Raw genomic sequence first — 13789 nt, forward strand, 5'->3', positions numbered from 1 at the left:
TGCCGAGCTACCTGCTCAGCAAGAGATAACAATTTAAACGGATATTTACTCAAGTTGGCTGTTAGTCTGCTTGCAAAGTGAAAATCATTTTCTTTGAATAAAGGTTTAAAGTGTTTGAATTGTTTAAAATCTGAACAGCGTATGCATTATAACTAAACAGCACATCTTTCAACTGTGTTTTATGTCTCTCTTTTCAGTGTTTCATCCCTTGACCTATGAAGGAGGTGTAAACTTGAACAGGTACTTATATATCTCTAAGGAAATTCTACTTGGATTACAAAATAGCTCTTTATTTAAGTTATATTAATGCAGTTACTTGATGATGTTAAAATGTGGAAAGTTTATAATTCATTATATCTTGCTTTTACCATTATTGACGTTACTGAGCCTCAGGAAATTATTTAAAGATCGATGATGAGGCTTAGAGTTGTTATTACTGTAGCAGGGTCAGTCTCTTTCCTATGATCTGTGTTATTGGAAATGCATGTTTTCAGGGAACTTGAGCCCAGTAGTTCACTGCATTATTTGTGTTCTCTCCTAAAGCATTGAGGATCCTGATGAGAAAGTAGCCATGTTAACCCAAATCTTGGAATTTGGACAGACACCAAAACAACTGTTTGTGACCCCACATCCTCAGAGGATCACACCAAAGTTTAAAAGTGTTTCCCAAACCTCCAGTTATAATACTTCCATAGCAGATTCTCCAGGTAAAGTTTGTAAGGAGAATAAATGTGAGCACCTTTTGTCTTTTTTGTGATAAAGATGTTTCTGAACTTCTGAAGCATGAACTGCTGTGCTAAGAGATGATTGTGTTTTCCTGTCTAATTGTGGTTTTCCTGGGGGCGGGATGAACACCTGTCTTATTTTGTTGTTTTGTTTGTTTTTAACTATTGGCTTTAAAGGAAATCTAATCATTTTCATTTTCCTGTAATCTATTATGCAATGTGGCAGAATTTTTTGTTACAGTTCTTTCTTTTTCATTGTTTTTCCAAACTGGTGATTGATTCTTAGCTCTTCACTTTTTCATATTGACATGTCCCAGCTATGGCTGTTTTTTTGTTACCATCCTCTCCACTCTTTCCTACTCCTGCCCAGAAATTCTTCCATCCCTAATTCTCCTCTCTCACCTCCACATACAGATCTTGAGCTAATGGGGTTCTTCTTTCTTTGATTCTGTTTTCTTATTCAATCATGTAACAAGTATTTACAGAGTATCTGTTCTGTGCCCGTCATATGGGGGGTACTAAAATGGAGCTTGACTCTGTTTTCACACCTAGTATTTAGGAAAGGGGGAAAGCACACACACCTTCATCTAATTATCCATGTTTTTCATTTCACTTAAGACTCTCATGGAAGAAATCTCACTCTGTATGGAACCTTGGGACAAAATCACTTGATCAGTAGTATCTCCTATTCTGCTATCTGTTCCAGACACATGTGGGCTTCTTCAGCACACATGACTAAGCACTCTGGCAAGCACAGAATAGTTTGCTGGAATCAGTGACCCAGGGCTAGCTGGGAGTACTTCTCTAGGAAGTAGTTGTCCTAAGGGGTTAAGTCACAAAGACCATACCTTGTGATGCCACTTAGACCGTGGTCTGCTTAGTCACCAGCCACATATCATTGTCTTGTGATGTTTTAAAAAGGTGATTGTTATAGCCCTTCTTAAATCACAAGCGATTAGATAGTCCTATCCAAAAGTACTTACAGTAATTCATTTTATCTCTCTTTTTTTTTTAACTCCCCCTCAAAACTGAAACAGAACTACAGCCTTTTTAAGCAACTGTTAGTTTTTTTCTGAGATTACCAGTGAGGAAATGCTTGCTCATTCTTATAGTTCCAGAATTTCCTAAGTTAAGGACCAAGTGAAAACATCACAAACATTCATAAAAGTATGAAAAGAATGTAGTATTTACAGATACTTTTTTATCTTTCTCCACATGATTGCTTTATTAAATTATATACTTAATGTTTTTCCTTGGCCACTATGGGGCTATATAACAAGTACATTTTAAGTCATTTATATCTTGGTGGGGGATTGTTTTCTTGCTTGTTTAAATTTAATAAAAAATATTGTGCCTCTGATGCTTGTGAGTAATTGAGTTGACTCACTTAGCAACAATCTAATGTAGTCTCTCCAGGTGAAGAGTCATTTGAAGACCTGACAGAAGAAAGTAAAACCCTGGCCTGGAATAATATCACCAAACTGCAGTTGCATGAACACTATAAAATCCACAAAGAGTAAGAATATCTCTGCACCATCCTCACAAAAATTAGGGTTATGACTTTGGGTGAAGCCATTTTAAGTTAAGGGAAAGGTTCCTTTTCAGTGTTGTCTTATTTTCTGCCTTCCAAAATATCTATAGTGATTACTCAGCTGCAGTCCATGTGGTAAGGCAAAGTCCACAAAAGGATTTGAGCTGACCTGCCATGCTGTCACTGCCACATCTGCTGTTCTAGAGCATGAGGTGGGGTTTACAGGCATAGCAGGTAGTTTTGTGCCTCTCAAATTGGGGTACCTGCTCTCTTTGATGGTGTGAGGCCATGGGAGAAATATGGTATAGTTTTCCCAACTTTTGAATTTATGGACTGATATTATAGGGAAATTATATCTTTTAACAAATGTTAACAAACATAGAGAAGGGAGTAGATTGCAAAGTTCATGAATTTTTAAAATAATACATATAACATCCTATAAATCAGGCTTGCTGTCTGTCCCAAAGGGGTTATGAGTGTTCCCTGTCTTCTATCCTTAAGGGTGATGATGTACTTTGATAGAAAGGCTTGAGAAGCACTGACATCGCCTTCTCGTTCCGGTTACAGATAAGAAAACCCAGGTCCAGAGACAAGACCAGTTGTACTGCTTCGACAGCATAGCTTCCTAAAAAGAAATGAGTAGTTCCCTCTAATTCATTATGACAATAGTTTTTTTCTTCCCAATTCTTTCTTTTCTTCTTTCTTTTTTTTTTTTTTAAAGATTTATTTATTTATGCATTCAAGAACCAGGGTACAGGCCAGATGTGCAGGAGGGTGAGAGGATTCACCAGAGACTGAGCAGAGAACAGAACAGGCAGACTGACTGAAATATACTACTGAGGGAGTAGCGGGCAAAACAGGAGAGGTCTGGGCCTCCCCTGGTGGCGCAGGCAGTTGAGCGCCGCGCTGTGAAGCTGTCCGCAGCCTCTACAGCACTGGTTCAATCCTGGCCGGCCGGTAAGGGTCCCACATAGCAAGCAGACCTCTTCTGTCTCGCCTGCTGCACCTCTCAGCAGTGTATTTCGTCAGTCTGCCTGTTCTGTTCCCTGCTCTGTTTCTGGTGAATCCTCTCACCCTCCCACGCATCTGGCCTATACCCCGGTTCTTGTATAAATAAATAAATCTTTGAAAAAAAAAGAGAGGTCTGCTATGCCATGTGGGTAGCTCCCTGGCCGGCCAGGGATTGAACGTGTGCTGCAATAGCTGCGGATAGCTTCACAGTGCTGTGCTTAAACCATGCCACCAGGGAGACCCTCTTCCCAATTCTTTAAATGGCACATAGAAAGGAGCCTTGTAATTCAAGTCAAGGAAGGCATGAATTTTAACCTTTCAGAGGACGTGCTAGAATGAGACAATGATATCATGGAACAGAGCTAGGTAAATTCAATTCAGTAATGAAGCAAGTGATGTGATTATAAAGAGGATTTTTAGTCATTTTGGTGTTGTCCAGTAAGGTGGAATTGAAGAAGCATTACTAGTTTTCCAACTACCAGAGTGGTAAATTGGCATCTGGCAAAGCTAAGAGAAGGAATGTTTTCTGGCCACAGTTATTGCCAAAACATGAGTAGAAGTGACCAAGCAGTGATATATTGGCAGGTATATGCAGGGACAGAACTGGCAGACAGCTGTGAAGAAAAAATTGGTAAAATTAAATACAGCATTTGAAACAGACCAGTGTCCTACCTAGTATGTGGTTGATAATAATTTATAAAACTTTGTTTATAAACAGGGCAGTTACTGGAATAGCTGTCTCTTGCAATGGGTCTTCAGTCTTTACAACATCTCAAGGTATGTGTTTCTACCTAAAGAGTGATTTACCTAGAATCATAAAGTGTGTGATTTCCACTCAGTCAAGTATTAAACTTGCATGTGCTGCCTCCATATAAAACAAATTTTGAGCAATCTGTGGCATATTACATGCTATTTTATTTTACTTTGACAAAAACAATAATGAAATGCCTTTCTGTTGCTGATAATTCCCCCAAATTTAAGGGCTATGACAGAAAGATCTTGTCTCCCAATCTCTTGCTTGTAAGGGCCTTTCCCCTTGCTGGGAGAGTTCTGTGTGCCGGCCGCAGTTGTCTGTGAGCAGAGAGAAGGGGCAGAGGGTGGCAACAGCTTTGTCTGACATGGGCACCTTAGACAACGCAGTGTAGAGGGTAAACATGCAGATTTGCTGTCTAGTTTTTTGCTTCTGTTATTCAGTATATAATTCAGGGTGTCTATGGTAGACTGCTCAAAATCTAATTCATACATTGTTCATATGCTTATACATTATCAAAATAATGAAAAACTCCTATAGTAGCTAGTTGATATGACTTGTTTCTGACTGTATTGATCTTAAAAAGGACTAAGCATAAAACTTCTCTTACTATATAGACGTCATTGCTTTCCCTGATAGTCTATATCATATGTTAAAGGATATCTTCTCCCTGTTACATTCAGGTCACCGTGGTAGGGCTCTTGAAGGTGTGAAGGTGAAGAGTAATGTCTCAGCTCTCCTGCTTAGGTTTTCAGACAGCTTGTTTTGACAGAGTTAATAGCTGATTGTTTCTGGGGCTACTTGATGTTTGGTCTTTATCACAGGCAATTATAATTTTTAGCCAGTAAGTTAAGAAATGGTGTTGATCCAACTAAGCACTTCTAGTTAAGTCAGTTATCCCCTCAGATTCTGTAATAGGTTTATTATCTGCGACATAGATTCCTTTCTCTTTGAAATGTTATCTTAGAATTCATGAAACAATTTTCCACAAAGAATAAAAAGTCATTCTACTGTGGACCAGAGTAAATAATTCACACCCAGTTGAGTCGGGGTCACTAAGATGATGTTCTGAAAGAAGGAACACCCGTGTTTGCCAAGATTCTTGTTGGGTTTGCAAGCATAATACAAAGCAGAATGCTTTCTCTGTAAGCAGTCTGTGTTCTTAGCTGAATTTGTCTGTAGCGCGGTTTGTTAATCCTTAAGTTTGTCGTGCTGTATAACCTTGTAAACATGAGATCTGGAAAATTGGGGCTTTACACCCCTGAGACTTACTCAGCATTGTATTGCTTTTTTATGAATTTGCCAAATACAAAGAGTTGTTTTCTTTTTAAGATAAAAACTTTTTTTTTTTTCTGTTCTTCTCACTTGTAAATTTTAATACTTCACAATACTGGTTTATATGTATTGTGATCATCACCCCAAGTTACATTTCTTCCTCAGATCTGCAGTTTCTGTTTAGCTAGGAGAGCAATTGTGGGGACGCACCGCCTGAGACTAGCACTCGTGGCATTCTTCGATAGGATCCCCACTAGCATAGGGACGGAGTGTGATTTAAAGGAAAGCACCTTTACAGACTGGGCTGGCGTACGGTACAGTAGGATGCATGCCCAAAGTTAATAAGCTTGTGGTAAATACTCAGAATTGCCTAGTAGAAAGGACATCTATTGAATCAAAAGCAAAGTTAGGAAGAATATCAGAATTCATCATACCCACTAGAGAAAAGCTTAGGTGATATTGTACTTATTCTCCTGGTGTTTTTTTCAAGCTAACGCTGGAGAATGTCTTATTTAGATTGATGTTCAAGTCTCAAGACTTTGTTGGTATTATAAAAGTTAGGTTAAACTATTAAATTTGTGCAGAAGAAATTAAAGTTTGGTTTTGATATTTTACTTATTTGTATGTACAAATTTAGACATGTATTATTGTATATTTAAAATGTGGAATGTTTGGAGCATATTGTGATTTGCAAGACTTGATTTTTTCATTTTAGTTTTTTATTGAATTATCATTGGTTTACATCATTGCTAATATTTTGGAAGTATAGGAACCCCCACTTCAGGTACATACATAAGAGTTGAATTGCTGGGTCATATGGCAGATCCATTTTTAAACTTTTGAAAAACCTCCATGCACCTTTCCATCGGGGCTAGACTAGTTCATATTCCCACCAGCTGTGTAAAGGGGCTCCTTTTTCTCCACACCCTCACTACCCCTTGTTTCTGGTCTTTTTGATATGGGCTATTCTCACAGATATACGATGGTATCTTGTTGTGATTTTGAGGTTGTAGTGAACAATATTGAAAGCCTCTCTTAGGCCAGGACATTAAAAGCTTTGACATTTTGATTGCTAGTTTATTGTCTACAAAGTTAGTGGTTTTTTTCCTGTAAATGCTAATTCAGCATAAGAATTGGACGGTTATTGTTTAAGGAAAACTTACATTGCCAACATCTTTTTGTTTTCCTTAATATTAGAATTGCTATTTTATTCCTCCAACCTTTGGCTTATATCAATTATTTAGGCTTACCTCTGCATTCATTCATGATGAAATATCACCGGTACTCCTTGTCTGTACAGGATTTGAGATTTATTTCCTTGTAATACAGAGACTAGATCATGGAGTTCTACTGTTGGATGAGGCCTTAGGTCATCTGGGCCCACCACCCCCAAGACTCCTCAGGAGTCTACTGCCTGTTGTCCTAAAGAGCAAGATGGGAAGCCATCTGTCAACTCTAGGGCTCAGGAAGTCTTTCTGATATATTTCCTTTCTCATTATTAAATTAGATTCAACCTTGAAGATGTTTTCTAAAGAATCTAAAATGCTACAAAGAAGTATATCTTTTTCTAATATGGTAAGTTTATTTTAATTTTAAATGTGTTATCAAAGAAATTCATGTAACTGTTTTATACACACACATATAATGATATTCTGCTTCTTCCAAAACAATTAGTTTATTTCTTTGTGATAGCTACAGAATGCCTTAATTAGATCACCTCTACATAAAATTTATATTTTTGTAGGTTGCCTCTTTCTCATAATATTGTGATTTCCCTTATAGCCTAAATGGAAGAGTTACCTAGTAGAATTCTCCTCAATAAATCATTCCTTTTTTGGAACTAACAGACTAAATGTTTATGGGCTACTTATACTACTTAACACATGTTTGCGTTGGTAGGATGCCTAATGTAGAAAACCAATTTCTGAAAAAACACGTTAATATAAATCATCTGAGAGATCTTGAAACTCCCTAAAGCATTTTGGAGGTTTTCCTTACCCACATAGGTCTGTGAGCCAGAGAGGGTCTTGCATTTGTGAGGTTCACCCCTAGCCCACTCTCCCCCACGAGAAGTACTCAGTGTTGATAGGAGTCCCTCCAGTGCAGGGCAGGAAGGACCTGGAAATCCTCAGGCTAGATCCTACTGCATCTGGCACACTTTGACCTTCTTTCCTACATTTGGGAGACGACTAGGCATCTGAAATTAGCCAGTTGAGAAAACTTGGCAAAATATGAGGAATGCCAATATCTCCAGAATTTTGAGCATTAATTTTAGGGGAACTGAAAAAACAGCTAGTTTTACTACATTAGGAATTTGCTAATGTAAATTATTAGTGTGGAATCATTTGTATTTCAGGCTCTATCATCCTGTTTACTTCTACCAGGAGATGCCACTGTCATTAGTTCTTCGTGGGATAATAATGTGTATGTATCTTTGTCTGCACAACTTTGTAATTGCACTTGCAGTGTAACTACTATTGTGGATGTGAGGCAGGATAAGACAGAATCATTGGCAGGTTACTGTATTGTTTTCAAAAAGGAACAGATAATAGGAGATGAGGACAGTACTGATGGATTTGAATATGATTATTTGAATCTACAGTCTCCAATTGGAGTTTTTTTCTTTAAGTTTTAAATGGAGTTAAACAACACAGATGAACCAACCAGACCTGGAAACGTCTAGTTTTATTTATTTATTTTTTTAATATTTATTTATTTATACAAGAACCGGGCTACAGGCCAGATGTGCGGGAGGGTGACAGGATTCACCAGAGACAGAGTGGGGAACAGAACAGGCAGACTGATGAAACACACTGCTGAGGGGACTAGCGGGCGAGACGGGAGAGATCTGCTGCGCCATGTGGCGCGGATAGCTTCACAGTGCAGTGCTCAACTGCCTGTGCCACCAGGGAGGCCCACTTCTACTTTTAAATTCAGATTTTGAGTATTTTGGTTTAATAACATGACAAGTAATATATAATTCTACTGATACCTAGTAAGTATAGAATTGATGTTTCCTGAGTATGTGTTTTAAGAGTCTTAAAATTGAGCTGGAATCCTGTTCTGATCATTCTTTTTATCTTTTATTATATTAGCTATTTCTATTCCATAGCATTTGGAAGATGCCAAGACACATTGATGGGACATGATGATGCTGTTAGTAAGATCTGTTGGCATGACAACAGGCTATATTCTGCATCATGGGACTCTACAGTAAAGGTTTATATATAATTTCTAACTTAATACAAATTGGGGTTATACAAATATTATAAATCATTCAACTACATATTATTGTATTCAGTCACTTCACTGTATATGACAAAGATGTTAAGTTATATGTAAGAATATTGAATTTTATTGCCTGTGTTTTTTTTCAATATGTGCTCTTGCTATTAAGTTCATTAGACATTAGATAGCAGGGTTACAGAGAAATGTGTAATATCAGTCCTTAGGTAACATGATTGGAACTAGTAGTTGATCAGAAAAATTCAAGTTAACATGGGGAATCAATAAAAGATGGAGCATTTTATTTAACGTTAGAACATACAAATGGACATCCATTCGCCATTCTATTATGTAGGGACATTCTTACCATTTTCTTTACAATCCTACACAATTTTCCTGCATAGACGACACATGCATTCATCATCTTCACTGTCTGATATGTGTAAAAGAAAACCATTAAAATTTCTTAGTTTTTCAGAATCTCTCTCCCATTGTTCTAGATCTTACATATATCTGATTTCAGTAAATTTTTGGTAACTTGCCATTTTTTTAGTCTTCTGAAAACATTGACACTACACTTCTACACACATAATCCCTCATCCACACAAAAAACTACATGATTACAATAGCAAGTACAAGTAATAGAAACACACAGGTACAAATGGTGGACACTTGCTAGACACGTGGTGGCAGCCATGTGCCAGGGGAGGAGCCAAGAGTACACGGCAGCTGCTTTTTGTTGGCAATTATGTTAAATGCAAGTTGGTTAGTCAAGAGAGTTTTTCCTGAATGTGTGAGAAATGTTGTTCTTATAAATGTTTGAAAATGGCCTTTGCAATATGTTCCAATCCAGGTGTGGTCTGGTGTTCCTGCAGAAATGCCAGGCACCAAAAAACACCAGTTTGACTTGCTGGCTGAGCTAGAACATGATGTCGGTGTGAGTATCAACAACAAAACCTTTCAAAAGCTAAGTTTAAGTGTGGGGTGACAAGGTGGAGATTCTTGGTTTTGTGTATTTATGATCTTTTTTTCAAATTTTGCTTACTGGAAGCTATCAAATACTCTGTTTTGTTGAGTTGACTGCATTTCCAAGTCTTGTCTTTTGTTCTGCAGTTTGCTTTTTCTCTGAGAATTAGCTACTATCCAACTAGATTTCCAGAACCAGTTTTTGAGCATGACAGTGAATAGTTGGATATCTTAAAACTATTTGGGGCAAGATTGGGCACATCATCTGTCCTGTGTTCTGACACCGAAGGTGAAAGGGACCATCTGTGTAGGATGACACCCACCCAACAGCTGAGGACACTGACTTGATACCCAGGAAGCAGCCTGGGGCAGAATCAAGGCTGGCACTTTGTTCTTTTCACTTGTTCTGTTTCTACAGGGTCACATTGTTGGATTTTCTGCAGTTTTCAGTACTGCCTTTCTCTAAGGTCACAAATTGCTGTCTAATTTGCATTTTTGATAGACTGAGATTGAGAGATAATATTCAGTGTGTGATTCAAGATGGGTCTGCAGGTATAACCTGGAGAGATTTCCCTTATCCCCATAATCCCTCAAATATCATGGATCAGACTTGACTCCAGGAAGTTTGGCTCCTAGCCACAAATTATTATTCATGAAGTTTTAGCTCTTTGAGACTGTGAATTTTAGGCTATTTTAAAAGTGTTTATTTATCATAGCAATAATTCATTATATCACCAACATATCAAGAATTTTATTTTTAAATAATCATTCAGTATGTGATGTTGCAATGCATGTGCAGTAACTGTACCACTGTATCCATGTATTTGAATTGGCCTAGGACAATATAGCTAATGACCATACTTCTAAATGCAGTACTTAACAGTGTGTTTTCTTTCTTAGGTAGATACAATCAGCTTAAACGCCGCAAGTACACTGTTGGTTTCAGGCACCAAAGAAGGCACAGTGAATATTTGGGACCTCACTAAGGCAACCATCTTGCACCAGATTTCATGCCATTCAGGGACTGTATATGATACTGCTTTTAGCCCAGGTAGTTTTTAGTACAGAGGATACCAGGGGAAATTGTAGTTATTTTCATAATCCAAACAACAAAAATGTAAAAAGAAAAAACACTCTTTGCTTATAAAAACTTTTGCCTATATCTAAGGCTGCAGAATTTGTACCTAGTAGAAAAGCTATGTTGGATAGTTATTAATTTGTCAACTCACTAAATAAATCTTAAGATACAAATGAACTCATGACCAAATAGTCATAGCATCCTAGTATCTCAAATATTTAAAGACAGGAAGTCATTCACTGAGTACAGATAGCTCAAGGAAATTGCAAGTGGCGATTAAGCCACTGAATTCAGAAATAAAAATTTCAGTCATCTAAAATACACATCTCAAGCTATAACCTGTATCTGCTTCACCTCGTGTTACAGATAGTCGCCATGTCCTCAGCACAGGAGAAGATGGCTGTCTAAATGTCATAGATGTGCAGACAGGAATGCTCATCTCTTCTTTGCCTTCAGATGAGCCCCAGAGGTATATCTTCTTGAGTTACTAGTGGTGAAGATGTTTACAAGTTCACAATCAGATCATGTCATCTCTGCTTGCACTGACATGTGAGAGAACCCTTTCTGCATGATAATTGTTTTTGAAAATATTCTTGCAGATGCTTTGTCTGGGATGGAAATTCTGTTTTGTCTGGAAGTCAGTCTGGCGAACTGTTTGTTTGGGACCTCCTTGGAGGAAAAATCAGTGAGAGAATACAGGGCCACACAGGTGAGCAGTTATGCAGTTCTATCTCATTCTAAAACACTGAACTCAAACCTGTCTCTCCCATCAGGGAGTAACTCCTCTGAGCAGAAACCATTCCCATGAGCTACCCGTGCTGGAACATTCCCTCCAGCATTGGTTGGCCAGGTAATCTGTATCTCTTGGGTACTTTAGGATTTAGATTTATGTTAACAAGACTTCCAAAAGGAATTTTCTACATAAACTTCCATGTGGAGAATTGAAAAACATTGTAAAAGCTGTAATCAGCTTTTTAAAAATATACACCCAGAATGTTTTGAGAAAAAACAATACAAATGTAATGAATTACAGTGAACACTAAATCTTCCCCCCACACCAATTCCTACTTCCCAGTTTTTCGACAACTTTCTCTAGTTTATTTTTGGGATGCATGTCCTTTTATTGAGGAGAGGATGTGTTTGTAGTGTATATAAATGTTCTGCCCCTTGTTTTTATCATTTTGAACATTTGCATATTTTCCTCCTATCTGGAGGATTTATGAATTTTAATTCTTCTGTTACAGTTGTAAGTAGTTACCTCCAGTATGAGCAGTAACTTCCCACCTTTATTTTCTTCCCCATTTTATATTTTAATATTAAAATGATATGCCTATGCTTTTCCCTTCAACTTACAAGTTTCAAATAACATTTGACCCTCCTTCCAATAAAAATGGAAATAGGAAAACTTACACTAATTCACTTGCTCCCTTCTTGTGTTTTTTGACTTTTGTTGCAGGGGTGCATAACTATTAGCATTTTGCTCTGTCCCCATATCTCCCAGTCATTTTGGCATTAGTTTTATGTTGAAATACTTTCTTATTCTGTAAATGTCCCTTGTAATAAACAACAAAGTTTTATTTATTGAAAGAATGAGACAGTACAACATAGTATTTACCAGTGTATCTTTGGGGACCTCCTGTTAACTTACTACCTAACCATAGTGTCTCTTTCTCCCAGGTGCTGTGACATGTGTATGGATGAACGAACAGTGTAGCAGTATCATCACAGGAGGGGAAGACAGACAAATCATGTTCTGGAAATTGCAGTATTAAGTGCCTTTTCCTTTCAAATATTAAATTGAACTCTATTTAATGTATTTTTAAGCCAAACTTTTAAGTGAACTGGTGAATGTGCAATGATAGTAATTAGAAGTTTTACCACTGTGGTTTTAAGCCGTCTAAACCACGATGACTTCATTCAAAGCCATTAGTTGCCATCCTTTAAGACATACAGCTATGGCAGTGTTAAGGAGAAAACATCGCATCTGTAAGGCAGACGATCATCCCAGTACAAGGCTGATCAGAAGTTTGGGTGGCAAAGAGAATATCTGGAGAAACTTTCAGAAAGCACTGAAAAATTTAGAATTTTCCAAGAAAATGTGCAGTATTCTCTACTAATTCTGAGTCACTCTATTTTGTTGTCCTTATCTACACAATTGCTGCCCATTAGGTTTTTGGGTATGTGTTTCATGGAGTGGTTACTTTCTAAAACCTGCTGTCCTCAGATTCTAAGAACCTGGGGAAGGACTAGCCGTTCTTGTAACAGTAAGTTTGCTGTGTATAGGGACAGTTTATTTCATTATAGTTATTAAATGCTCATCTTTTCTACGACATTAAAAGTATTTTTCTGTAATGAAAGTAGTTTTCATTTTCTTATTTAAACAACTAGTACCTTTTAAGCAAATCAAGTATTGATCCTTCTAGAAAAGTATACTTAGTGATGTAAATACTCTTCTAATAGTTTTAAAACTCTCTTCAGACCCAAATCCAGATACCAAGGTAGATAAACGGGAAACGTTGCCTTGTTTGCTTTCCTAAATGTTAAAGAAGGTAAGCTATAGAGAAATAACACTGGTAGCCTTTTTATAGTCAGCTTCTGAACCACATTAATTATGTAATTTAAAATATTTCTATTATCTTTTAAAAACACTCCTCTATCTTGTAGGCAGTGTGGCTGGGGGGACCCTTGAATGATACCAGGCAACAGAATTTTCAAAGTCAGTTTTAAGTGTCATTAAACATGCCTAGCTCTCGGGTGTTGCCAGGGAGAATGAATAGCTGCACTGAACTGCTGCTGTCTCCTGCAAGTCAAGGCTGGGCTGAGCTGGCAGCACTTTTCCAGACACCCTCAGCAAGAGGGCTTTTCTCAGGGCCCCTGGATGTCTGCTGCTCTGGGACATGAATTTTATATACCTGTTTTCTAGGTCATACATGAGTTTGGTGAAAGCTATGGAGTGTTTCCAAATGAAGCAATAACAGACAAACTAAAATTTAACTTTATTTATCATATTTAATTAAAATAGAATAGGCAAAAATCAGAATAAAGTGTCACTGCCATTCTGTGTGCAGGAAGGGGAGTCAGGAGATGGGACTGATTATTGGGAAGACATTATTGTAAGGTTCAAAGTAACTAGGTTACATAATGTTAAGAATAAAATGCCAAGATTAGGTATTATCCCACTTGATTGAAAAAAGGGAGTCAAAAGTTTATCCTACTTACTATAATTT

General features: G+C 37.5%; 1 protein-coding gene across 8 annotated transcripts in view; it reads left to right on the top strand.

Annotated features, from left to right (window-relative positions):
• Window positions 1-12334, top strand: part of NSMAF (neutral sphingomyelinase activation associated factor) — a gene marked incomplete at both ends in the record, with an annotated part of 63663 nt that extends 51329 nt beyond the window's left edge. For 4 of the 8 annotated variants that reach the window (XM_084230905.1, XM_084230906.1, XM_084230909.1 and 1 more), the window contains 12 exons: window positions 198-240; window positions 544-707; window positions 2142-2241; window positions 3986-4044; window positions 6801-6868; window positions 7650-7717; window positions 8389-8512; window positions 9372-9455; window positions 10385-10535; window positions 10929-11031; window positions 11162-11271; window positions 12240-12334. In XM_084230905.1, the coding sequence (XP_084087031.1) occupies window positions 198-240; window positions 544-707; window positions 2142-2241; window positions 3986-4044; window positions 6801-6868; window positions 7650-7717; window positions 8389-8512; window positions 9372-9455; window positions 10385-10535; window positions 10929-11031; window positions 11162-11271; window positions 12240-12334 (1169 nt within the window). Of the gene's footprint in view, window positions 1-176; window positions 241-543; window positions 708-2132; window positions 2242-3985; window positions 4045-6800; window positions 6869-7649; window positions 7718-8388; window positions 8513-9371; window positions 9498-10384; window positions 10536-10928; window positions 11032-11161; window positions 11272-12239 lie in introns of all 8 variants that reach the window. The other 4 variants (XM_084230904.1, XM_084230907.1, XM_084230908.1 and 1 more) reach the window with 3 other exon arrangements.
• Window positions 12335-13789: the final 1455 nt, after the last annotated feature.

Source organism: Talpa europaea (assembly GCF_964194135.1).
Source record: "Talpa europaea genome assembly, chromosome: 3".
NCBI classification, from domain to species: domain Eukaryota; kingdom Metazoa; phylum Chordata; class Mammalia; order Eulipotyphla; family Talpidae; genus Talpa; species Talpa europaea.